The sequence below is a fragment of the Pezoporus occidentalis genome, unplaced genomic scaffold (genome assembly GCF_034315485.1).
Source record: "Pezoporus occidentalis ecotype Australia unplaced genomic scaffold, CSIRO_AGI_Poc_V1 ctg117, whole genome shotgun sequence".
In the NCBI taxonomy this organism is placed as follows: Eukaryota; Metazoa; Chordata; class Aves; order Psittaciformes; family Psittacidae; genus Pezoporus; species Pezoporus occidentalis.
The window spans coordinates 5,256,336-5,283,893 of NW_026912961.1; the positions used below are offsets into that span (position 1 = coordinate 5,256,336).

General features: G+C 38.8%; 1 protein-coding gene across 10 annotated transcripts in view; it reads right to left on the reverse strand.

The window, feature by feature from the left end:
* The window catches only part of TRPM3 (transient receptor potential cation channel subfamily M member 3), a 376,067-nt gene that overhangs the window by 15,508 nt on the left and 333,001 nt on the right, over positions 1–27,558 (reverse strand). For 8 of the 10 annotated variants that reach the window (XM_062641264.1, XM_062641255.1, XM_062641248.1 and 5 more), the window contains 5 exons: positions 27,217–27,384; positions 18,534–18,674; positions 14,669–14,797; positions 12,307–12,558; positions 6,794–6,968 (listed from right to left, as the gene is read on the reverse strand). In XM_062641264.1, coding sequence (XP_062497248.1) covers positions 6,794–6,968; positions 12,307–12,558; positions 14,669–14,797; positions 18,534–18,674; positions 27,217–27,384 — 865 coding nt within the window. Of the gene's footprint in view, positions 1–6,793; positions 6,969–12,306; positions 12,559–14,668; positions 14,798–18,533; positions 18,675–26,164; positions 26,291–27,216; positions 27,385–27,558 lie in introns of all 10 variants that reach the window. The other 2 variants (XM_062641220.1, XM_062641229.1) reach the window with 1 other exon arrangement.

The following is a 27,558-nucleotide window of genomic DNA, read 5'->3' on the forward strand; positions in this document are numbered from 1 at the left end:
ATTATCTGTGGAGAAATTAAGTAATTTTTGTAGTACGTGCAGTAACACACTCTAATAACAAACTTTTTCAAAGGTTTTCAAAGAACAATTTCAACATGTACAAAAACATACTCATCTTTTTACATTACAGCCTTGCTTTAACAAAACACATAGAGCAGTTAATTACAGTGAAACGTTTTGCTGAAGCAAATTCTGTCCATGCAACTATATGTCTATTTCAGGTAACTGAAAAACCCATTCAGCCTGATACCTACAGGCCATTGGATAAATGTTGCACTTTATGTCCTGACCTCAGGCTTTAGAAAAAAATAAATGGCTGTAGTTTTAATTTCAATTACATGCATTAACTTAACTCAGCTTTCAAATATTGCATCCTGACATCTGTGGATGTACATACTTTCTGCATCTCTCGTTTCCTTTTCCACAGTCTCCTCCTATGCTTATGTTTCCTTCCTGGCTCCCATTTACAGTTTCCTGTATGGGCCTTTCTTGCTACATACCTAACCCTTCCTCTTTCCTGGCCAGCAAATAGCATACATCAATAACCCAGGCCTCTGCGTGTTTCAAGCCTAAAGTGGCAGCAGAGCTCAAGAAGAATTTCTCTCCCTGCTCTAATTACTGCCATGACACGAACACTGTTCATTTTTACTGTTTATTGGGTGGAGGGTTTGGGAAACGATGTTTGCAAATTCTGCGTCATGACTCTTCCCCCAGCTTCACCTTTCCAAAGTAGTTGTGGGAAGTAATGGAGAGAGGAAAGTGCATAATTGAACAGCTTTGTTTCCAAATAGCTTTCTGACTTTGATGAAGCACCTCGCATAAAAATGGATAGTTGAAACTAGGTGATCTTAAGGTCCTTTCCAACCCTAACCCTAGCCATTCTATTATTCTACGATACCACTTTTACAATACAAGATGATTTGTATGAGATGACACAAAACTGCAGAATGCGTTCACATAATCACAGTTCTAAAGAGTAAGGAAACCAATTTGTGTGTATAGTAACTAACAAACCATCACACCTTTTATTTTTTTTTTTTTCAAATCTGGACATTTTAAATGCACCTTCCTCACCCTGTCTGTAAGTCTATAGGCACCTTCCAATTTTGATCTGCACTGAAATCAGAGCATGTGAGAGCATTTTATGATTTTTTTTAATGAAATGTTTAAGCAACTTTACCAGCTTGCCAGGCTGGTAAGTATTGAAAAAAGGCTAAGCAAGCTGCCTGGGGCTGTCCACTTCTTCACTGACAGAGAAAATACCGAACTCTGAAAACTGAATATCACACCATTGCTCTGTTCATCACCAGAAGCATCCTGGGAATTGAACAGTGCCTCATTACTTCAAAAAAGTTGCTTTCACTACATCATCATGACTTGACATGCTGCCTCTTGCCCTCAGCAACATTAAAAATGACTTTGAAGCAACTCTCCAATCTGCTGGTATTTTAATCACAATTTATAGTAAATGCCTATATTTCTCTTGTTCTCTCTAGTGCTTTCTCTCACCTTCTTGCCCCCACATAAAAAACATCTAACCAAGTGGAACCCAAAACGTAATCTCACAGGAGTGCTAGGAAGGGAAATATTACTGCAACTCAGGCCAGAGAGACTTTCAAAATTGTATGTAGGCTGGACACAAATTTTATCCACTGCCTTTGTATAAAAATGCTAAGAATGTTGTCTGTGCTGCAGACCTGCATACAGATTGAAAAGAAAATGGGTACAAGACCACATAGAAATGACATCCCTTATAGGAAGTTCCAGTGGAGACATGAAAAGCATCAGACCTCTAAAATCATACAGAATTTAAATTAAAATTTTCATTTATATGAAGAAACCTTCAATAACTTTAATAAATAAATAAATCTATCAGACAAAGAAATTCAAAGACTTTTTTAAAAGTCCTTTGTAATAGTTATATTTGCATCTTCAGTTTATTGGATATTTAAAGTCTGTGTATAATCGTCTCTTATCTTCCGAATCAACTGCATTCTGGTTACTCGGCATTCCTCCAATACAAATGGAAGAGAAGGAGTCCCCATCTTTTCTCTTACGCTATGTAGGTTTTTCCAATAAGGGTGTAGGCCCAGGCAACAAACACAACTCAAACTGATCTTCAGATTCCAGATGGCATTTGAAATACTACAGCTGGAAAGAAAAATCCAGATGCAAACCTAACATGTAAGACATTAGGCAAATCTGAAAAACGACCCAAACCAAAAATCCCAAAACCATGTTTGGCTAATAGTACTCTCAGTTGCTTTGCCTTCTTAATATAGGAAAATGTGAGGTCTGCTGCTGATTTCCTAGAGGTGATTGCCATTTCTCAGTGGTATCTATCTGCATTTTTTACCAAGGAAACTCACCCTCCGAATAATCCTTTCCTCTTTAGTATTTCTTATATACTTCTGCATCCATAGTATTCTGAAGGCACAGATAACTTGGTAAGATGAAAACAAAATTCTCTGCCTGTGACAACCATGTTGTAATTATTTTTATTTTTGCTAAAATTGCCAGCAATAGTGCCAGAGAAAGTGGAGGGAACTGAGGGAGACATTTTATAGCTTTTGTGGATTTCCTTCCAGACAGGTGTTCACCAAAGCAGCTAAGTGGCTGGCTGTTGTTCCATGGACCCCATTGGGCAGCACAAGGCTCAGATGCATTAGCAAAGGGAACCTAAAAGTGAGACAGCTGCATATACCACCACTAGTTCCCTGACCTGGATCGCCCTTCCTCTCCCAGCTAACAGTGGATAATAATATATCTTCATTCAACTACATAATTGATGCCAGTCTAATTTTTTTCAATTTATCAAGCTCTTATTATTATTCCTTTCCTGAAATATACTTAATGTTTCATTTCCCAACCTTTAAATAATTCATAAATTTGATTAGCTTACTGCCTCCTTTTAATTCTCCAGTCTGAGCCTTTATTTGAATCCCACGAATCCCTAACAAAGATTTTCAAGGCCCAGTTCAAAACTCAATAGTCCAGTGTGGCTTTAGTCATTAATGATGTTTCACATGGACTGGTATTTTGACTGGTTGCACTTCTCTATGAAGTAGCTTAACTAATCCCTGATCTTTACATGTTTCCAAAGGCTGTTTCAGGTGATTACTGAAACTTCCTGAGGATCCAACATGGTACATGTAATATTCTGCCACTGTCAGATCAGCTACAAAGAATTAGCTGGATAGCTGGATATAGCTGGAAGAACAATATGGCCTAATAAACCTTTGTTGTGCCTCCTTTGTCTATAGACCACATACTGCTCACTTCCTGCTCAAAGATCTAGAGGAAGCCATTATGGTTGCACTGTGATAGTAAAGTTTGTGTTTTCTAATTTCCCGTTCCCCAAGCCCCTATGGTGCTGAACTATGGGCTCCATGGGTAGCTGGGACTGAAAGAGTACCAGGAACCTAGTATGTCTCCATTGTGAGTAGTAGCTGCTGTTCCATGTGTTACTGTGGTTCTCCCCCAGCACTGTTTTAGGCACTGAAAAGTGCATACTCAGAGGTTCTTACTTCTCAGAATTGCTTCAGCCAATTCTTCATCCAAGAATTACTTCAGCTGACCATTCTAGTTCTGAATCCTTTTTTACACCCCCCCTGCTTTTTATGACAAGGTTTTCAGAAAGTGGGGGCTCCACCTGTGATGAACTATCTAGTCTGAGAGGAACAACTTTGAGACTGTTTTTGCTCTTTTTGTTGAATTTTTCTGAAAATTTGAACATAGTTCTAAAAGTTTTGCCCGCTTTCCCCTTCCTTCCCTATCAACAATTGGTTGATAGTCAGGAATTTGTAGGAATGTAGTCTTTATGTACATCACTGATAATAAATGACACCACTGAATAGTGTATTCATAACCCCAGAAGTGAGTATTAATTGTCCCCACTTTTGAGTTGGAGATCACATGTCAACAGGACACTAATGCACATTACAGTTAACATATGTATTTAAAAACTGAAACGAATACAGAAATTATGGGTTAAAAATGTAAATATATATGAAAGCATTATTTTAGAGTGAGGCATTTAGCTAGTGTTTTAGCAGCGCAGTGTGTTGAAACAAAAATCAAGAGTAGACCCACTGGATGAACAGGTTGCCAGCTGATATGAATCCAGACACTGTAACCGGTCAGTCTTAATGGCATGCTCCGCAAATCAACAGAAAAGGAAACAAACAAACAAACAAACAAACAAAAGTAAGCTAGACATTTTAGAGTGCATACTTTTTTTCGTACATTTCTCAACAGCAGGATATTCTCCAAAATCGTGGCTGAAATGTATATGCACTTCCAAGATTAGCACTTTTGCTGAATCCCAAACTTGCAGATAATGTGGCAATATTAAACACGTTAATGAAACCCACAAAGAAACCCTTTCGGTTTGCTAAAATAATAGTAATAATAGTAACAGTAATAGTAGTAGTAGTAATAATAAAAAAATAAAAATAATAATAATAAATAATAGTGCTCCAAGCTGTAACATTCAACTACAGTTTAGATGCAGCAGAACAATTTTAGAACATGTTTATCTTATTTGAGAAAGTACAAACACTGTAGTACTCTAACATGAATGCAGCGGCTGATTTAGCTTAGAACAACATTGAAAATATATTTTAAAACATATTTCCAATTGTGAAAAAATGCAAGTATACTAATAAAACCTTTTGGGTGCCAATCAGGTCATTCTGATCGTGTAACAGGATAACCAACCGCTTGCTTATGCTCCCGCTTTATTCCAGAGGTAACATTTCTGAGACAACCAAACCTCAGACAGACATGACATATTGCAAATATTTTGTGCTGCAAGAGTGGCAGATTCTAATTCCCTGCATCATCTGTCTCTCAGGAAGAAGGAACTAGGTGCTGCTTTTCATTTCAGCCTCACCACTTTTGCTGCAACTCCTAGTTTCCTTAGCACAGAGAACAATAACATATCTACACTTATAACTGGAGTTGAAACAATCAGGAATTTTGCTTTTCCTAAGACTCAGAAGTAATTATGCTGCACTTTTTATGTGAGGTTTCAATGTTGAGCATCTGAATAACACCCAAGACTGTCCCTGAATCCTCATGCAAGGGCATGGAGCCTGCTACCCTCTTTTCATGCTTAAAACCCACGCTTCATACAAAGACACTTTAGTTTCTCGGGTTTTGGGTTTCTAAATTATAATCAGCACTTAATTTTTAAAAACAAAAACAACCAGCCACAACCTTTATATTCAGCCAATTACCATGTTTGTTGCACTATGATAGTTACTTAGCACAACACCAATAAACGGCCACTTACAGAGGGACAGACAGAATTCAGCTTGTGAAAGGAAGTCATAGTTTAATAGGATAAACCCTTGTCACTCTATAATACTTTTGAAGCAAGATGAAGTTTTACACCCCCAGCCATCATGCCTTTGGAATGCAATGAATTGTTAAAAGAAAAGAAAAGGAAAAAGGATAAAAATGAGGGAACCATGTAAAAAGATCAACTCAGTGAGAAGCTTTGCGATTTTAGGTATTTGTTTGCTTCCCTGCATGCCATGCTGCCTCTGAAAATAAAGTGGGGAAGTAAACATAAAAAAGGGGTTTCACCTGTATCCACAGTAATGATTCTGTGCTAACCAGCAGTACAGAAATGAACATGGAGCTGCTGAAATACCTGCCATGGATATGTATATGTCAGTCCATCTGAAACTCTGTTAAGTTGGGGAAATTATTGGTCATATAGATACATTTATTACCGTAACCAACTCAGGAGAAATCAGCACCTTTTTCATTCAAACTTTGTCAATACTGAACAAGAAGATAAATTATGAAAACACTGCCGTTTCCTAAGGTGGTGCATAGGATGAAAAGGAATATCCTAAACGGAGCTTTAATGGATGGCATCTGCCACTGGAAAAGATACTTCTAAACGCTGCCAAGGTTAATGCATATTTAAATGGGAATGATGAACATCAGTTGCATGTCCGTGATTGCTAAAGATACATTGTTTGTGATTTTTAGTTAGTGCATCTACCACATAATTTCTTATGACCTCCCCTCTCCTTTGCTGTAATGCACTGGGTGGCACCAGAAGGTTTAACTTAAATAGAAAACTGGCATTCTCCTGATCACCAGCCAAATGAATCCTCAGAGACAGTATGTAAAATGCTAGCTTTTGTCCTGTCTGCACTGATGTGAACACAGCCACGCCTTTCAGTAAATAAATAAAGCAAAATTCTAATAATGTCTACTGTCCCTAAAGAACTGCATCACATGGTTTAGCATAAAGCTGGTGGCAGTGAGTAGGTAACAGAGAAAACACATTGGATTAGATACTCATGAAGTGCAGGAGCTGAAGGTCTAATCCAGTATTATTAGATTTAATGATCAGTACGAAGTTAGGTAAAATGTATTTAGGCCTAAAATCAAACAAATGGATGAGAAAAAAAAAAAAAGAAGAAGTGATTTTTTAAAGTCCTAGGTATACCAAAGAATTCATGGTGTATCCCTGCGAAGATATCCCTGTTACCCAACTGGTCAAAAGGAACCATTTAAAACATTCTTTATATGCAAGATAATTTAGCATTACAGACTTCTGGGTAAATAGCTGTGAAGTGATACCAGAAGCACATTCAGAAACTGACATCCCAATATTAGCTGAACAAATATTTTTGGGACCATTCTCTGTGATGAAGGAGTTCCTCTATCCTGAGCCATTTATCGAGCACACATACATGATCTAATAGGACATCATCTGATCAAAGTTGGATACCTGACTTTGGAGTATGAGAATCATAAACTTGCTTACGGTCTATCTGGTCTGCAAACACTTCTCCATAGATCATCCAATAAGGCATGTAAAAAATGTTTTTCGCCAGCTTCCATGAGGGCTCCTCATTAGGGAAGAGAATAGCCTGTCTTGCAACACCAAAGCTCATCAGAACCACCAACATGATGATGACAAAGTACATCATGTCTATCATCTGAATGTAATGACAGGAAAGAAAGAAAGAGAGAAGGGACAAGAATTAGAGGTACATGTTTGTCCATATTTCTGTTATTATATGCTGGAAAAAAAAAAGTTCATAAATCTTAGAAACAGAATTTTCAAAAACAAATTTGAAAAGCCATTCTCAGTTTTACACATAACAAATTTCACTTTCAAATAAGTGAAGCAGTATTATTGTATCTTTGGTTTTATCCAGTGTTTCTTTTAAACACAATTTAAATGTTGTGCATAGACTTGGCAATACAAGATACTGTCTGGCCACATCAGTTGCCTGAACAAGAATGTAGGTTCACTGGAATCAGCAGTCTGGCCTGGTCATGGCTCAAAAGATGATGTATTGTTTATAGGTACCTACTGGAAACTGTATCAAAACAAAAGAGCTGACATGGATTATTTTATTTACGGGTAGCCATTGTCTTGGAGCAAAGGAAGGGAGCTGCGTCTAACGTAAGGAATAATGGGTGCCAGAACAGCCTGATACTGCAACAGAAGGGACACCATGGTGGTAACAGTGAGAAAGGAAAGCTGTGATACTGGCTGGACTAGAAATCAGCTTGGTGGGGGAGTCTGACAAAGACCATATTTTTTGAAAAAAGTAATGCAGATAACACAGGCACTCAACTATTCTTCTCCACTGTTGGAATGTCTCATTAGCACATGCACAAGTTTAACCAGTGCTTGCAAACAGTGCCTACCCATTCAAAATGTTCCTGGAAAAAGTAGGACAACAATACTAGGAGGTGCTGAATAGAGGCTGAAAATTAGAAGATGAGCTGTGCTAGAAAAGACCTCCCAGAGAGCAAAGCAATGGCCATCAAGCAGGTACAGCAGAGATGCTTTCTAACCCCAAATGATGGTAAAAATAATGAGAGTCCTGTTAGGTCCCTGGTAAGATCATAGAATTGTAGAATCTTAGAATGGCTTGGGTTGGAAGAGACCTTAAAGATCATTCAGTTCCAAACCCCCTGCCATGGGCAGAGACACGTTCCACTAGACAGGTTGCTCAAAGCCCTATCCAACCTGGCCCTGAACACTGACAGTGATGAGGCAGCCAAAACTTCTCTGGGAAACCTGTGCCAGTGCCTCATCAGCCCACAGTAAAGATCCCTCCAAAATCCTTAGTTACAGACTTACAGGTCTTCAGTTACAAGGCTTGTTACGACAGCTTTTTTTCACAGCTTTGGATGTAACTTTTGTTTCTGGCCAAAATTCAACCCAAAACTCCTCTAAACCTCAAAGTTCTAATGAGTTTCAGTCTTTGCATTTTCTGTCTCAGCTGCATTCTACCTTCCCCGCTAGGTAGGTGTGCAAGCAATCTGCACTTCAACTAGCAGCTCAGGAGTAAGGCTGCTCATGACAAGCCAGTAGAAGAGGGTTCTTCAGTTTTAAGGCACAAGGAGAGTGACCTGAGGTCAAAGTAACAATGGGAAAGTATCTAAGAGAGAAAAGAGCATATCAGCATACAGAAAAGGATATTCACATGTCTACTGAGAGAGAGGCTGTAGGAGAAAGACATCTGTAGGGCAATGCTCTGGTAAGAAAGTTTCAAGGAGCTGGAAAGAAGGAACTGGGGACAAGTGAAAAAAAATCTGGGAAAAAAAGAAGTCTTGAGGTCCATAAAAACACATTAAAGCAAAAAACAGGCCAAACCAAAACAAAAAAACCCAACCCCCCAAAAAACCAGCAACAAAACCGTCCCAAGTCTGGGACATGGGAGAGGAAAAGAAATGCCTTAAAGAAAAAAAGACAAGTAAATCACTAACATTCCTCTGTTACTCAGAGTATTAATCTTTCAAGAAAACCTGCTGGAAAAGGGATTACAGTTCATTGTACCTCAGACAGCATCCTGAAATGGACAACCACATTTAGTTCTTAACTGCTTTTAGGGAAGGAATTTGGAGATAAAACTGATTTTTCCTTTCTTCTCTGATGAAAACTTGTTTCAGGTAGAAATACATAAAGCGATATGATGCAATACAATACCTATTTTAAAATGTCATGCAAGTAAATAAACATAATGAGTATTTGGCAGCAATTTTAGACAATTTCTTAAATCCTTCCAGTGTTTTTGATTAGGAATTACAGGTTTGACCTCATGGTGCAAGAAATGAAATTTTCAGTGCTATGCTCTATTGAAGCTGCATATTAGCTTTTCCCCCCTTTGGTTGGGTATCCTAAAACCTTGGTAGCTTGACTGAAATTTAGTGAAGAGATGGGTGAATTTCTACTGACTCTAGTGGACATTGTATTGGGCTCTTTGGCCTGTAGTGTCAAACTACAATTGTTTTCTTAATAAGGCAATGACCATTTCAATCATTCTGCAGAACTCATTAGTCACCTATTTGAAAAAAGTGATAAACAAAGAAACTGTTGGCGCAGTTTTATAAAGTTATTTTTTTTCCTCTTTTTTAATTGCACATAAGCTAAGAAAATGTAGAGATTCCCACACAGTAAGGGAACTGATATACCTCGGACTCGCAACATGCTACAGTGATTTCATTTCATCCCCATAATTCTATCACTGTGCAGAGATCAGCAAAGCACATTATAATGAACATATCCTGTTAGTGAAACTAGTAGATAATAACAACCTTCAGCATTCAGCTTCCTTCCCCTAACCTTACTTTTGCTTTATCCCATTGGTTTTAAACCACTCAAGCCCATTCCTATCCTTTGCTTAATTTCACTTACATGTTTGTTCATGATGCCCAGAGGCAAAAATAGCTATTACAGCTATTTTGTTGGATACAATGTAGAGGGAGGTGACGAGAAAGTTCCTTAACATCGTAACGATGGAAAGAATCAACTTTTTCCTCCTGAGCCTAAAACATACTTAGAGTAGAAACTCATCATAAAAGTTCAGGCACTAAACATGGTCTGTTCAGGAACTCAAAAGCTGAGATGGGCTTACTCCGTAGAAACACGCGTAACACTTTGTAGTAATATGTATAACCAGCTCGATGTTCTCCATAGTACTGAATGGTACTTGCAAGACCATGAGACGAAAAAGACAGAACACGAGGAAGTAAATGGATATGGGATTTAAACAAAAATCCTCAAGGGAGCCCACTGTAGCCTGCAAGCAAGCATGTACAACTCCCAGGGAAGTCTGTGAATGATATAAATGGACTGGCCATTACACAGGGGAGTAAGTGGTCCAGAAAACAGATGTGAGAGGCAAATTTGTGTAATTCAAACCAGTTGGGCACTGCATGTGTGGGGAAAGTGGATGTGTCAGAGCTGCTGAGCGGATGAAGTATGAAAACCAACCAACAGGAAGGCAAAAAATAAAAAGAACTTTCCTCCTTTAACCCACACCTTCAGAGTACTCTGGTAGCTAAATTCAACACCGTCTGAGTGGGTGTGGGGCCTACAGAGGCTGGTGAGGCTGGTGGAGTGAGGCTTGATTTGTTGTACAAAGGATGACAAAGGAATGGAAATGATATTATTTTACTGATTTCAACCACTGTCTTCCTGTGTCGACCCCAGGAGAAAAATAAATTACTGTTGATACTACTGGTGAAGCTGGACTCCTTTCAGCCATCCATAACACTGGCTACTCAAAGTTTGTTATTCATGGCCAGTCTGTTTATTACTGAACTGTTTTTCAGACTGTCTTTGCTAATACCACAACTCTGGAATTTTTTGTGCAAGGCACCTGTGAAAAATACAACAGACGAGGAGGGCAGTTGGTTTTTTTTTTGGAGTTTTATACATTGTGTGTTGTGTAAGTCCCAGTGACAACCAGATTCCCCAATGGAGTGACATAGTCCAAGTGGGGCATGAAAGAAACAGATGATAATGCAGTGTTTTCTTTTTGGTATTTGGTCCTTTCTTTTGTCCTGTTGTCCTTTTACAGTAAACTCCAGCAAGAACTGTTGAGTATTTTCACCTCTGTACTCTGGAGCACTGCAAAATCCCTCACATCAACACCCTACTGGCTTCCCTGAAGGAAGGCAGCCCACTTCAGAATCCTGTTTGCAGGACATGATGATTCAACAACCACTTTATTTTGTGTTTTTCCTCTATCTTTCCTTTCTTTTTTTTTTTTTTCTTTTTTTTTTTTTCTTTTTTTTCCACTAAGCAATGGTTCTTCTGTCACTTCTTGGGTAGGAAGCCTAACTGGACATACATTTTACATTTCAATTTTATACCTGCTTAGAATCACTGAGTGACTGAGCTTGTTGTGACTAATGTAACATCAAGGAGGGTGACAATTCATGCATTCATATATGTGCCCTTTTCCCACTATGGTGAGGAAGAAGGGTGGATACAAGTCCTATTTGAACTTGTTGAGTATTGTCCACATATAAATCATATAGCATATGTAGGAAAGTTGATATTCAATTTACTTTTTTTACTGAATACCAGCTTCAAGATTTTTTTATTTTTAAATATATATATATTTAAATAAATTTTAAACCCCAGAATGCATGAAACAGTGACAAATTACACAATAACTGCATATAAAACATGAGCGTGTGTATTAGCTACATGTGCAAGAACTCAAACGGCATGGACATGCATCTGGAAGGCTCAGCCATTTTCTTTAACTCGTATGTGTAAAACGCTGCTTTAATGCAACATTTCTACTGAAACATAAAAAGAAAAAGGTGAAAAGTCAAAAGTAATGCATCTGGTAGCAATCCCTCTTGGTTCTTCCTGTATGTATGTACTATTACATACATGTAATGTACATATGCATGTACTACTACATAAACTGTTCATATTCCTGGCATGTCATGTACATGTACATGATGTGACCAGAGAACAGAGGCTGCAGCTATGCGAATGGATTCCTCATCTCACAAGAACACACCTGAACAAGAAAGATGGAAGAACATATCGACATGGAGCAGACTATAGAAAGGTCACAGTCTTAATCATAGCCATTATAGATTTGAATATACCACGCCTATTAAACACACTTTGAGAGTCTTAAGGTACCAGGTACCGAACACTTTTTTAACCTTAACAAACCTCCTTCCATCACAACTAGTTGAGAATTAGCATCCTTTGTATTTTCTTCAAATGAGGTGCAAAGGTGTAAATGGGTGGTTTTGCTGTTGAAGAGATGTGAGATGTCAGAGAAAGACACGTAATACATTATGTAACAGAACACAGAGAGTCTAATCCTCAGTTCTGGAAATCTATGATGAGGTTTTGATTCATTAAGGCACTGATTTCTAGCTTGCATGAAAATCCTGATGTGTAGGAAAAATACAGACCAATCTGCAACGGTATCATTGGCAAAATGCATTGAGTCAAGAACATGCTGGTAAAACATAAAAAGAGTATACTACTTCTCTTACCATTTTCCCAATCATCATAACATATGGTCCCAAATACTTGTTTACTCCGAAGATGTCTAATAACCGTATATACCAATAAATGATGTTAACACAGTATATCACTCGTCCATCGCTCCGCAGTGGCAGATCTTGCAGACGGAGCACCATCCCAACGGAGAACAGGAGGATAGCTATGAGGTCAGTAACATTCCAGTACTCCTGGAGCCAAACTTTCACCTTCTGTAACAGCTTCCCAGGCTCTGACATCAATATCTGAAGGACAGAGGGAATGGAGAGGAAAGGAGCTGAGCTGTCTTAATATAAGCTTGCAGAAATGTATAGTAAACAGATATATGCTACACAGGCCAAAGGAAAGGTGATAGACTCCTATTGTATAAATGCCTCATGCACTCTCTGATTTTTTTGAGAAATCTTCCATTTAAATCTTTTTTAGCTTGTATCTATGTGCAATTTACTTAAAAGGATGAAAACACCCATGAAATCAGAAGAAATGTATGCATATCTTTCTGTTTTTCAAATTTATTGACCCAACTTAGAGTCTTGATATAGAGGGAGAAATGTACAAAGATATTTCATCAGAAAATTAACATTTGAAGAAGCTGTAATTTTAAGAAAAAATATTCTAAAATGTGTATCAAACTGTCAAGAAATAATGAATAACCATTAAGATCTGGATTTAGCATTTAATCCAGAAAGATACCAGCTACTACTTGGACCTATTTTTGAAAATCAAGTTCCACAGCTGAGAATATAATTCACAAAAATAATTAATCTTTATTTATAATTTATCGCCATTCTATTTGCAAGATCATTTGAGAGACTTGATTGTTTTCCTAAATTACTGTTGAAACTATTCCTCAAGTGATATCTATGAATAATTCGTAGCTTTTAGTGAGCTAACAAGCTGTTTGTTTTAATTTTCTAAATTTAGCCTGAGAACATTTGAGCAGACTCATACAGTTCCTTAAAAAGATGAATGCTATTCTTATAATTTTCTTATAATTCATTTTCAGAGTGAATTTTAGGCTTGTCTTCTGCGAACAATCTCCCACATCTGCTTAGAAATCCATTACGACAAACGTTCTTGATAAACTTTTGTGGAAAGCACAATTTGGGGTGAATGATTAGACAAAAATGGCACATACGATTCCTGCCAGCAGCCTCCCATCTACTGAGCCAGTGGTGTTTTGTCTCCATCAGTGCTGCAGAGTCCTTGTGTGGCTATTGCCACTGGTTTTCTTTTGGTTAGTGAAGTACTCTCATTATAGGCCACACAAGTAGTGACTTTTCCTCTTTTTCTTCTCTGTTTTTTATAAGGTAGAGTTTACCATACAGTGATTGAAATCGGCCTTTGAAGTCTAAGTGGTTGTTGCAAGACCATTTTTAGTCTAGCCCTCAAAAGCATTTGCTGCAGAAAATACAAATGCAGATGGAAACAAATTAAGCCCAGGGGTACAAATGTGCTGTTTTAGCTGAGGTCAACAGGATTTGCACCCACTCACATCAGGGCTGAATCTGGCCTCTGGTGTCGTTGTGGAATAGATGTGCATTTGGCCAAGTGAAAGGGCACAGTGGTATCTGCAAGTGGGAGAGACCATGAAGGGAGGATGGCAGAACAACTTCCCTCTGCCTACAGACTGAGTGCCACCTTAAATGCTGTCTCTGCTCTACATGTGTGTGTTAGCGTCTTTAGGGAGATGCATGCTGTTGCTTGACATAATTAGCAAAAATTTTCAAGACTAGAAGGGAGAAATTCTCTTAGAAATGTGCTGCAATATTCAATGTGGATCTGAATCTTCTCCCAGCTATGGCTGGATTTACTTATATCCTTTGCATGACACATGTGGATGTACAGAACAGATGTAAATTTTGAATGAACTCTGTTCGGGTTGAGAAGCTGAACACGTGTTTTTCACGCTATCCCCAAGTCTCTGTCCATTATTTTACAGCATATTTCCTTGTCTTCTCCCTGAAGCAAACTTCAGTTTCTGGGCCACATTTCAAGGAATATAGCTATGTTTTGCGATATATCAGAAAGGTGGTCATACTTGTGAATGCTATTATGCATCACACAGCAATTTGAAAACAGGAGAAAAAGAAAGAGACACTTGATTTTGAAATGAAGGAAGATAGATTTTTTTAGTGCTGTGTTTTCAATAATCCATCTGCTCTTCTTAAAAAAAAAGGCAATTCTATGATAAACCTGTTCATCAAAAATTGTCCTGAGAAAAATAATAAAAACAAATATTCAACACCCCCCCCCCCGAAAGAAAGCAAAAAAAAAGAAGCAAAAAAAAAAAAAAACCACCAAACCAAAGCTGTTCCTTTTTCATTCTGTCTTTTTTGGTTGCAGTGATTTTACCTCTCTCATCTTCTCTATTCCCAGAGTGAAAATGTATGAGATGACAATCCACTCCTGTGTAGATGGCCAGCGATCCATCTTCACTAACACTATATAATTGAAAAGCATCAAGTAGCCTATATATGCCAGCTGTAAAGAAACAAAATGAATATCAATACTCACTATATTTATATAACTGACCCAGATTCTTGGGTATGGTTTGATATTCCTAATTCTGATGTAACCAGAGTCAAACAGACAAAAGAACAACCAGTGTTCTGAGTTGCCTGAAAATGCTCACATTAAATCACATAGTGTGTATTCTGCAACCTACATGCACAAATGTCCTCTCCCCAAGCTACATCTGCCTCCCTAATAAAATTTTATTAATGCAGTCACCCTGGATCATCCCACAGTGATGGGAAGTCTGATACCACTATGTCAACTACCAAACCAAGCTACATAACTGAAGATTTCTCCCTCATCTGCTTCTAAAGCCTCACTCCTCCAACACCAGTCCTCTGTGTTTTTCTTCCTGTTCTAGGTTGACTCTGGCTTTCCAAACTCTTTTTGCACAATCCTTTCCTGTGGCCCAGAAGGTCCTTTTCGGTAGGGTTATTTCAGTGCTCAGTGTCTCACAGAACAGGATTTATAGTCCAGCTGTATTTGTTAGTGAACATCACTTCTGCTGTGTGTAAAAGCCACAGCGTTTTGGTTTCTCTTCCAGTTGCTGGTTTGAAGGACACTTGAGAGATTTCTTTACATTAGCCATAACTATCAGTACAGAGAAGACAGTCAGCTGAAACACTGCTTCTTGCCTACATAAAACGTAGGAGGAAATGATCTCACTGGTCTCAGTTTGTGCATGATGGTGGATTGCAATGCTCATGTCTAGAGTCTGGTCTTCCCTTAACACTCCTAAAGGAAATGGAGAGCAATATTGACTTAGGTCAACACCTAGGGTGCCAGCTGAGTCAGCAGAAACTCTGTCTGGGAAGGCAGAACCGCATGCACACCTCCCTAGATGAAATTACGCCTTCTACTATAGTAGTGCAAAAAGCCAGGTGACTCTGCCACTAACATACCTCCTCTTAAATCTCCTTGATTATTAATTAACAGCAAATCATACCAATTTAGTCTGACTCAGCAGTCTTTGGTGAGCATTTGCAGTTAGCATGGTAAAAGAATAGCGTCATTAACGTTACAAAGTTGTCAGAAATCACAAGACCCACCATGTAACTAAAGGTTTTTTGATACTTTTTTTTTTGTTTGTTCGTTTGCAATTCAAATTTGCTGAAAATTGCCGAAAAATTCTGCTTGGGGAAAAAAAAAAAAGAAAAGAAAAAAAGGATCTTGATTTAAAAATAAAATGATGCTGAAACTGCACCACCTTAGCCCAAGGATCCAAGGAACAAGCCTTTCAGATAGTAAGTGACACCTTTCTTCTCCTTCCATGGAACTGCAGTTTGCTCCTGTCTTCCAGGAGGATGTCCTGATCAACACTGTGGTCAAACCTCAATACAGCTGCCCATGCTCGTACTCAAGACTCATTGAAAGTGGTTTTCAATGTAACAGTCAAAAACCAGACCAGAGTAGTTATGTTTTGAAACTACTGCATGTCCAGATAGAAAGACTAATTTTATTTCTTTAAAAAAAGCTGTTTATTTTGGCTCATCTGCTGAGTCAAAATGTTACTTACTCCAAGATTCCCACATTTAACCCACTCTTGTGCATTTTAAGAATGAAGATGGATATAGCTATAGACTAATAGCAGATAGGCAGATATGGAATAATCAAATTATTTTACATGGCATACAATAGCCATAAGTATGGTTGCTTTTTTTTGAATGTAAAATTTGTAGGATTTCTTTTGAAACCTATGATTAGTACTTCTGCCTGTGTGCTCGTAAAAGTGCGACAGCCTGTGCAATTTTAACCCCCATCTGAATGTTTTTGCTTTTGGTCTCCAGGAGTTTCTCAGTATAACCAACTGGTCAGGCACTGCAGCCAGAATCCACCTTAATTTGCTCTTCAGTGCAGCCAAGATCCAGCTTTAGTAAGTGACCTTGATTGAGACCTGCCTCAGGACACAAAACTGTAGGAACAGGTCTAAATGGAAATGTAATATTGATCTTTTTCTCCCATTTCAGAATTGAACTAACAGGGAGAGCCAGGATGCTTCTTTCTGTTTACAGTGTGAAGACTTTTCTGGTTCTGTATAATACATATTGCAATTGATAATGAGACTAGGCTGCTGATGAGCAATTTCTAGACTCATCAGCCTGATTCATGTTCAATGGCCACACAGTTCAGCAAGCAGTTATTCCAAGTTGCCAAACTGGAGCTATTTGCTAGCACAAGCTGTCCGTGACAGTTTAGTCTCTGTTGATGTGAGTTTTTCCTGCTGTCTGTAGACATATTGCCTTGATCTCAGCAACCAATTTTTCTCACAAGAAGGATGAGTTCTTTGTGATTTGCTGTGCATTTAGCAGAATGCTGGAAAATATAACTGTGAATCACCACCTGAAATCTTCTGGCCAACTCCATGGTACTGAGATGGGATTAATTACAGTGTATCACAATGGACACACGTTTTTATAAGACAGACTTAGAAATAACTAATAATTGAAACTCTACCATCTCTTTACACAGTGTATGACAGCACCTGTCAGAGGAGTTAGAAGCTGTTTCCTAACATCTTACCTAGAACTGCCTTGCTGCAATTTAAATCATTACTTCTTGTTCTGTTTAGCAATGATTTGGAGATTATGCCATTTTGTTCCTCTCTGCAGCTACTTACTCCTATTTGAAAACTATTACATGCCTTCTGCAGACTTGTTTTTTCCCGAGAAAACAACCTTACTTCCCTAAATCCTTCCCCTTAAGTCAAGTTTTACAGAGATCCTGAAACATTTTTTCTTGCTCTTTTTTTGTGTTCTTCAAACCATACCTGCCACATGATGCAGGATCTGAACTGGGATTGAATATTCCAGCCAAGGAGACTGAAAGGATTACTTTCAGTGTTCATTTTACTTTTTGATATCATCCTTCTAAATTCTAGTGCAATTTAATAACTAATCTCTACTCCATCACCCCAGTTTCAAATGAAAATATCAGAAAGCACCTGATGTAGGAGAGATGGTAATGGAATTCTTTCCAATCCTTGCTTCCAGCTTGATAGTGAAAGACTAATTGCCAAAACACTTTGTATCCACATAGCAACTTTAATAAAGCAGTTGTTAATTTATTTGTGAGAATACCCTGTAAAGTTTTTGCCACTGTCTTACTTTAGTAAAAATATATGACTTTTTTTTTTTTCCTGCTCCATCTGCAAGATCTGTTTATTTATAATACAAGGAGATTATACTGATTTGATATAATTTGTCCCAGGAAAATGTACAATAACTGCTATTCATGTCTCTGTTATCTTGTCGGTATTTACACAAACACTCTCTGAGAGACACTCTGCAGACTAGTCAAAACAGAACAAAGAAAGAATATGTTCCAAGAAAACAGGTATGTTCTATCTGCTTCTTGTTTCCATCAATTATTATACAATTTGATATCCTGATTCAGCCCAGCCTTCCACTGCATTTACTATTGGGAGCTCTCTCCTATTGGGAATTCTCTTATAGGGAATTTTTTGGGAACAGCAAACTACCTTATTGTTGTGTTTGAAGAAAAACATACAAAGCCATTCAAATTTTAACCATTAGGCAGGTTTGCAAGTGCTAGCTGGTCTTCACAAAAGGTTTTTATTAGACTATTTACAGGTAAGCCCTCCAATGCATACAGATGCAGGCTTTCAATGAAACACACAAGATGACCTTAATCCACTTTCCATATTTGTCCAAAGAGCAGTAATACAACAGGAAAGATTTCTTACTGTGTAAAACCAAAATTTAACAATGGGAGCATTGTAGAACTCATAAATCTTTCTTCCAACAGGGATCAGTCTGTGCCTTCTCTGAACTTCCTCTTCCTCTTTCTTTCTTGAGGACTCTCCATTCCCTCGTCCCAGCATTGCCTACAAGAAAGAACATTTTTGTATTTTTCTTTGTGAAAAACAAACAAAGCTTTTACATAGCTACTTTTTTTTTTTTTAATTTAATTTTAAAATGAAACTATTCAAAACTTCTGTGATTTCTTGATCTTTAGGCAAAACTAGGTGACCATAGCCAGGTGTAAAATGCTTTGTTCTCAGATTATCTTTCATTGCAGTGAAGCTTCTGTTTTAATACTTTGTAAATCGAAATAGCAATGCCTTGGCATCATCTGTCAGCACCTGAGTGCAATCCTTGACTGATGAACAGAAAATGAGATGCGGAGAACATTGCTCCTTTTTGCTGTATAGACAGCAAAAATTTTACCTGACAACAGCTTTTTGTGGTGTACTTCCATACAGTAAACAGATGCAGACAGAAAACAGATAAGTTTTGGTTTTAAGCAAAGAGAAGTTCGTAAGGCTGAGACTGAGAGAGAACAACGGGGGAAAGATGAGTTAGCAATTGCTGGATTGGAAGCAATGAAGCCAGTGACTTTCTGTGTTGATCACTGGATCTGTTACGGGTGATGACACCACAGGGAACTTGACATGAATGTAGAGGACCAACCAGTAGAGTTCACTGCAACACTGTCTTGGACTGGAAGATCCTTTTGCATGATAGCAGCTTTTTCCATAATGAAGTTCCAGACTGCTCATGCACTGACTCTGTTAGGTTTGATCTTACTGCCATGAATCAGACCCACTAGAGAGTTAAGCTGAGCTCCAGAAACATGTACTCAAGAAGTCCTCAGCTATAAATGCAAACCAAACAGGCAAAAGATGGTGATGTTTTCTTTACTTATGGTCAGCTGCAGAGAGGTGGAACATATGGCTAAACTATATACTCACTGAAGTTAATGCTTAAAAGCTGTTCCTTCTTAGAGTACATCATGATCTATTAAATGTTCTTCCTGAAAGCAATTTTTTTTGTGAATAGTAGACTAAGAGTAGATTTTAGGTCACTGTACCCTGAGCAAGTTCTTACTACTTAGTTTGTGCAGCATCTATATATTGTAACACTTTTGCACATGAAAGCAACTGCAAGAGTTGATACGCAACTGTTCTAAGTATGCAGTGATTGCACAATAATACTTTTACTTATATGCTTCTATAATGTTTTTCTACAGGTAGAGCAAGGCACTTTCATACTTTTATGTCAACTGAAGCAAACTTTCACCACCCCTGAAGATAATGTTCTCATCTGCAAATTAAAAATGTGGAAAACTAAGCCTGTAAAGAGAACAATGAGATGCCAGGCATATTGTCTTTCAATGAAGAGGTCTTTTATCTATCTCTGTGCTTTCTGATTCAACAGGATGTTCAGCACATACTTAACTAATCAGCTTCAGGTGAGCTACTTGTTCTGGTTCTAGTGCCCTGCAGGAACAGGAGATGGGCTTCTCGTATCTTTCAAAGTAAGAATTACAGTCTTTCCTTTTCTTTTTTTTTTTTGTAGACCTCATGTGGAGCTATTTATATAGGTTTTTTGACCTCTAAAACAGTAATTTGTAATGATAAACGGATGAATAATATTTTTTTTCATTCTTTCAGTCAGCATAGGTAACGTAACATGAGGACTGCGTATGGCCCTAGATGGCTTTTGCCTAATATTTCTCACTTGTTTCACTTATGATGTTAGTTTTTCCCTCTGGTATTAGTACTTTCCATGTGGTCCCTTATATTCTTGAATCTGACTTCACACAGATGTTGCCCTGCACATTTTTAATAAAACAGAATAAATATTCAGGACACAAGTATACTGTACTGACATCCTCTTAAAACCATAGCCTGCTTTGATGAAATTATGCATTTCCTTTACCTATTTATGCCTGCAGATTTCTATGTTAATTTTTTAAAATTTAGATAAAAATGCATGTTTAAAAATTAAATATAATACCTCCTAATGGTTGTCATAGAGCATATAAAAGCCCTTAAATTCCATCAAGAATTTCATAATACCCAAAGAAGATGAAGTCTGCCATTAAGCAGAAGAGAAAGGTTCTTACTAGGTAAGCAGATAGTCTGCAAGAACATGAGACTTACTGGATATGACTATAGTAGCAGAGATTACACAACCATAGCAGAATCCCAGGTATCACTTCCTGAAGTCTACAAAATCAACCCCTGATCTATAGCATGGATTGTCTATTTTAGGAAAAAAAAAAGTGGAATATGATCTAAATGCTTTGGGAAAATTATAGCCCAAGAAGGTATTAATTTTTTTGCTGCACTCTACATCCTTATGCTGTTTTAGGGAAAGCTGCCATCTGGTGCTACAGTTTTCCATAGCTTTTCCCAAGGCTTTGACTCTGCTGTCCTCTGGTGCTCAAGAATTTTGCAGCAGAGTTTAAAGTGAATTCTGGCAGCTTTAACAAATGAGCACTGCCGTGCTTTAGTCAAAGGGATTATTTCACAGAGTTTAAATCCTTCACAATTTAATAAATTTACTAATTCTGAGATACCCCTTAGATCTCACTGGAGTCGGTGAGTTGTAGATGTTTTTAGGATAATGCTCTTTTGGTACCTGGATTTCTAGTTTAGCTCATGAATGCTGATTTCCTGTTTGCTTATTGCTTTCTTGTTGATAATGATGCTGTAATTTTATCTTGTTATAATTATTTTTGAATTAAATCTATCAAGTAATACTAACCTCTCCCCTCCTCCATGCTACAGATGGGGAATCGCTCTGAGATGGCTGGGGATTAATTTGACCTGATGTCCTGACTGTTAATTTTATCACAGTATTAACAAACTGAAAAGCCTCCCCACTAGAAACATACAGAAATAACCTAAATGACTGTGTTAACAGAATAGCTGCAATGCCAAATGTGAACAAATGTGTTTTCCCTTGGAGCGGGAAGCAGTAGGGCGGGAATGACTCAAGACACTGTTCTGTGTGGGTGGCATCTCTTTCTCTAATACGCAATTTTGTCCATGATTCACCATGAGTCATGCGAGGTAAGCCTGACAGCAGCTCAACTACGTTGTAAAGTACAGTACAACTGCATCATTTTAGCCTCAGGGGATTGATGTGTGCACAGTTTTTCATGGAGATTTTTCTAATCAGGGTTCTGGTTTGGCATTTCTTTGCTTTATTTATTTATTTATTTATCTGTTTATTTATTTATTTATTTCCTCCAGATTTTGGTTTATGCAATTAAGGACTGTTCACCACTCACTGATAGGCAGCCAGGACAGGCTGGGGTTGTGCATTTTTGCATTAATATATGCTAATAATCCTATAATATACTATTTATAATTAAATAACAGGAATTTCAGTCCTGCTAGAATGATCACAGGATCCTCAGATTTTATTCTTAGTGAAATCTAAATGCTACATGTTATGGTTTAGATCCAGTCAGTAGCTAAGCACAATGCAGCAACTTGCTCATGCCGTCCTTCCTTCCCCCGGGTGGGATGGGGAGGAGAATCAAAAGCATGTAGACCCCATGTGCTGAGATAAGACACAGCTGAAACCAGGACATACATATAGGCTTACCCCATATCCACACAGAACTAGTGCGGAAACAGTACATAGTTGGGTATATATATATATATATATATATATATATATACACACACACCCACACACCTCTGCACACCCTATTGTATCTTAAGCTTTATAACGACATGCTGCCTCTAGGATTACTGTTCTCTTCCTTGAAATACTGGTAGGGGGAAAGGCTTAATGCCTTTGAGTTACAGTTGTGTAAAATTGCATTTTGCATGTGCTCAGTGGTATTTTAAGCCTCAGAAGAGCAGGGCTAAAGTACTAAGAGCTCAGTCCTGGCTGCTGGGCATGGCAAATGGCATGAAGAGTGCCAAGGCAGGTGTATGGTGTCAGCATGGGAGGTTTCCAAAACCCCTGGAGAAACAGAGGGAGATCCCTCTTTAGAGAGAGTGCCAGCACTTCTGCCTCGTGGCCACTGGCATTGTCTGCCGCTGCTGTATTCTAGATGAGCTGAAGGGGTGTTTTGCTGCTGGCCTGTGAGATGCTGTGAGCACCATCCTCCAACAGCGAGGGTGAGATGGGCCAGGGGCTCAAGGACACTAGTCTTCAACCCTTCCTATCCTAAGAACTGTATTTTTAGTGATGTAAGATTTGGTTAGTCCTTGTCATGGAGAAAAAGCCATACATACATATGATAGATGAGATAATGTGAGCCCAGAGGCCACAAAACTAGCTTTGCTGCTACTGAAAAGTCCAAATTCAAGGCAAACTTCCTATTCAATCTGAAAAATTAGAACAAAATGAGAAAAACAACAACTGAAACATCTTCTAAAGGACTTAGATGAGTTATTCTGTGTTCAGAAACAAGACTGTTTACTAGGGAACTCCAATATCCGAATAATAAGGCACTGAATAGGGATAATGATGCTCCTATTCATGGCTTCCAGAATCAGTGTTATTTTGGGAGAAAGGTAGACTGTGGTGTTTTTTGGCTGACCTAAAATACAGCAACTAATTAAGGACATGATCAGGCCTGTACAAATACAAAATGTCTCTGGCCAATAGGTTTAGTGACCTACTCCTGAATGTCTAATGCTCAGGGTTAATGACTGGCAGCTCCATGGACAAATTGTGGATAATTCCTTGGTGCTGAGGGAAAACTGGTGACAGCAATATTCAAGCATGTTCCAGCTGGAGACCAGTAATGAGTGGTGTCCCTCAGGGATCGGTGTTGGGACCGGTCTTGTTACAATGTCTTTGTCAGGGACATGGACAGTGGGATTGAGTGTGCCTTCAGCAAGTTTGCCGCTGACAGCAAGCTGTGTGGTTTGGTTGATACCCTGGAGGGAAGGAATGCCATCCAGAGGGACCTTGACACACTTGTGAGGTGGGCTGATGCCAACCTCATGAAGTTTAACCATGACAAGTGCGAGGTCCTACACCTGGGTCAGAGCAATCCCAGGCACAGCTACAGGTTGGGCAAAGAAGAGATTCAGAGCAGCCCTGCAGAGAAGGACTTGGGGGTGTTGGTCAACGAGAAATTGAACACGAGCTGGCTTCAGTGTGTGCTTGCAGCCCAGAAAGCCAACCGTATCCTGGGCTGCTTCAAAAGGAGCGTTACCAGCAAGTTGCAGGAGGTGATCCTGCCCCTCAATTCTGCTCTTGTGAGACCTCACTTGGAGTATTGTGTGCAGTTCTGGTGTCCTCAACATAAAAAGGACATGGAACTGTTGGAACAAGTCCAGAGGAGGGCCATGAGGATGATCAGGGGACTGGAGCACCTCCCGTATGAAGACAGGCTGAGAAAGTTGGGGCTGTTCAGCCTGGAGAAGAGAAGGCTGCATGGAGACCTCATAGCAGCCTTCCAGCAGCTGAGGGGGGCCTATGAGGATGCTGGGGAGGGACTCTTCATTAGGGACTGTAGTGACAGGACAAGGGGTAATGGGTTAAACCTTAAACAGGGGAAGTTTAGATTAGATATAAGGAAGTTCTTTACTGTGAGGGTAGTGAGGCACTGGAATGGGTTGCTGAGGGGGGTTGTGAATGCTCCATCCCTGGCAGTGTTCAAGGCCAGGTTGGACAGAGCCTTGGGTGACATGGTTTAGTGTGAGGTGTCCCTGCCCATGGCAGGGGGGTTGGAACTTGATGATCTTAAGGTCCTTTCCAACCCTAACTATTCTATGATTCTATGTTTCTGTGGGTAGTTGTTGTAAGGGAAGTCTGTTGCCTAGCATCTAGGTGTTAAAGAAATGTGTGCCCAGCCGTCATATATCTGTTATGAAGTTAAAAGCAGGTGCGAGTAACAAGTAGTTTACAGTGAATAAACATTACATCTTTATAGTATATCCAAATGTTCAGCTACCCACCAGATCATTTGAGAGGAGCATAAAACAAACACATACTTGCATGAAAATGCACCTCTACAGAGGCTTACTTCACTGTTGCTACAGTCTCTGTGATCACATTATTCCGCACAAATGAGGTGTAAACCGGCACAAAAATCGTTGTGGCCCTGCACCTCATCCACTCTGCACTTATGCAGAGAAACTATCTCTTTTGGCCTATCAATAATCACGTAGGCTTAGCAGTGCAGGGCACACAAGACTTCATAAGAAATCAATGAACAGACCTTGACTAGATCTGATCTCTTTACTCAGCAGTAGTTAAAAGCAAAAATTGCATACGGGCATAATATTATAGGAATACAGAGACTTGAGAAGTATTCTATGGGAACGAGCAGAAACAGAGTTACGCAGATTTTTTGGATGATACATAATTTGCCAGAAATGGACTTCTGACATTGACCAAAAAGAGCTTTAGTTCAATTTTGTTTAAGCTGAACAAAGCTCAGAAATGTAAACCATGGAAAAAAAATTGTAAATATTTTGAACCAACATGTGCCAGTGAAGTAAATGAATAAAAAACTGAAATAATAATTCTTAAAATAAACTATTTGTTTGTCCTGAAAGGAAAAAAAATATGAAGAAAAATAGGTACGTCATTCTGTATATGATAGTTGCAAACAGTGTTCAGGCTGAGTGATTGATCTATTGTCCCATTGTTCAGCAACTGATCAAACATTTGTGATATCATATCTCAATCAATTATTAATGTTAATAAACTATGAATAAGGTAAATTTAAGTGTATCTAAAGGGAAACTTCACAGAGGAACTTTCCAAAGAGTCTTTCAGGCATCATCTTATCAGTGGAGAAGAGACCCAACCTAATTTATGCCAGACCATTTGACTAGGGCTGGAACAATGCATAACTTCAGTCTGAAATTCTTTTATTCTATCTAAAACATGTCAGGTAGGAATACTCTCCCTGACATGGTACCTGAAGGTGACTAAATACAATTGGCAATGGCATCTAACCACAGAAATATGTGCAAAGGGTTCTTTGCTAGCAACAAATCATCTCTCCTTACCACTGAAGGGCACCTTGGTGAAGAAGCAGTAGAGTCCAAAAGTCCAGTGCAGATCGCAAACAGAAATATTAGGTCAGCAGTAGCGTACCAAAGATATTGTTTCTAAACTTGCTGGTCTCCATAGAAACAGTTCTTATTTTACAGAAAAGGCTGTAAGTGTCTGAAACTTCACTAGAATGATGCATTGAATTTGAAAGAGTTAAGGGCAGAGTCAATGACAGGGAAGAGCAAAATGACTGTCAGCACATGAAAGGGAGAAAGGAGGGAACATCTAAAGCTCATCTGGAAAAGCAGATCCAGTTCACACATCGCTTCCTTGTAGCAGGAGTCAGAAGGTATATAGGAAACACAGCATTGTAGACAAGAAACCAGGAGCTGGGATAATTGCAAAAAGATGGAAATTACTTCCTTCCCAAATTTCTCCCCATTGCCAAGAAAAAGGCAGCTTGCAAAGTGCTTATTTGATTTGAATAGGCACTTCATAATTGGATCAGAAGCCAGAGATAGTAAACTGCAATTAGTAGCTAATGAGTGGAGAATGGCTCATTGCTGCTACTCTGGCTTCTGGTCCTTCCCAACAGCCAGGTTCTTGCCTGCAAATGAGTCCTGTAGGTGGGTCTTGTGGGCTGCTCCTTCGGCTTGCCTGCATATTGGGTCCTGTAGGCAGGTCCTTCTGCCTGCCTGCAGACGGGGTCCTGTGGGCAGCTCCTGCTGTTTGCCTGTGGGAAACAGTCTAGGTTTTTGTTTTTTTTTACTTAAAAAAAAAAAAAAATTAACCAGGAAAATCTCTTTTTGTTCCATGCCTCTATCCTGACGTTAACAAACTGGGGTTGAGTTTTAAGCCTTTCAAAGATACCACAAACCAAACTAAGCTAAGGCAGGTCTGATGATAGCTTATACGATAATTGCCCAAATTACAAAGTGTCAATTGAGCCTGAGATCATGAGACTAGAAGTTGACTTGTATAGTTTTCAGAACTTTAGTTATTTGATTCTTTTTGTGGTGCAAATTATTCCTCTATGGTACTAATACATCCAAGTCTTCTCTGTCACAATTCTGCTGAGCTGCAGAACCTGCTATTAAGGGATGATCTGTCTAGCTACTCACAATGTCTTCAGTGGATTAAAAAATTCATGTGTGTAAGTATGAGAGGCAATGAACATAAATTCATAAAGAATTTTAAAACATGTTTTCATACTTTTCTTGCCTGTTTGCACACTTACTTGCCCTCCAATGACGTTAATGAAAAGAAAAAAAATGATAATCTCTAGCTTCTACGAATCTTTGGACATTTCCACCCAAAGGAAGATTTAGCAGTATTCTTGTCTACCAGAGAGGCCACTCATCTACCATAGCTGAGTTCTTTCAATTCTGAAAACTCATTAATTCAGACAATGCGCTATCAAATTGAATCAAAGTATGAGGATATTACATCACAGCATGATGCTTCAGCATCACCATGCACTGCTGCAGCATCAAGGCACAATGAGGCCATCTTGCCTGGTTTTAGTCTCACAGAAGAGGAGTGTGAAGAGTGGTATCCTATCATCTGCTAAATTTAGCTGTCAGATAGCCTGCAACACCCACAGAGGTGGGAATATCAAACTGACAGCACTGAGGCTGGTGATTTATTGTTGACACTTACGGTGAGTTCCATGTCCTCCTCCTCTTTTTCTTTCACTGGTTTCTCTGGTTCCTCTGGCTCCTTCTCTTGGAGATGGATCTCATTGGCTTGGGTCATGTAAGGCATATCATCTTTGTTCTTGAATTCCAAGCTGAGGATTGAAGGAGGAAGTAGAATTCCTAGAATTACCTAAAGCAATAATAATGATAACAATAATCATCACAGCAAACAAATTACAATCATGATAGTTCTCATCAAAAGGAAAAATCCCCTCAGGACATTTAGGAAAAGGAAGATATGTGTGCACGTGAGTTTCTATGACAATAGAGTTTATCAGTTGGGGTAAAGTTATCAGAAGTCTAT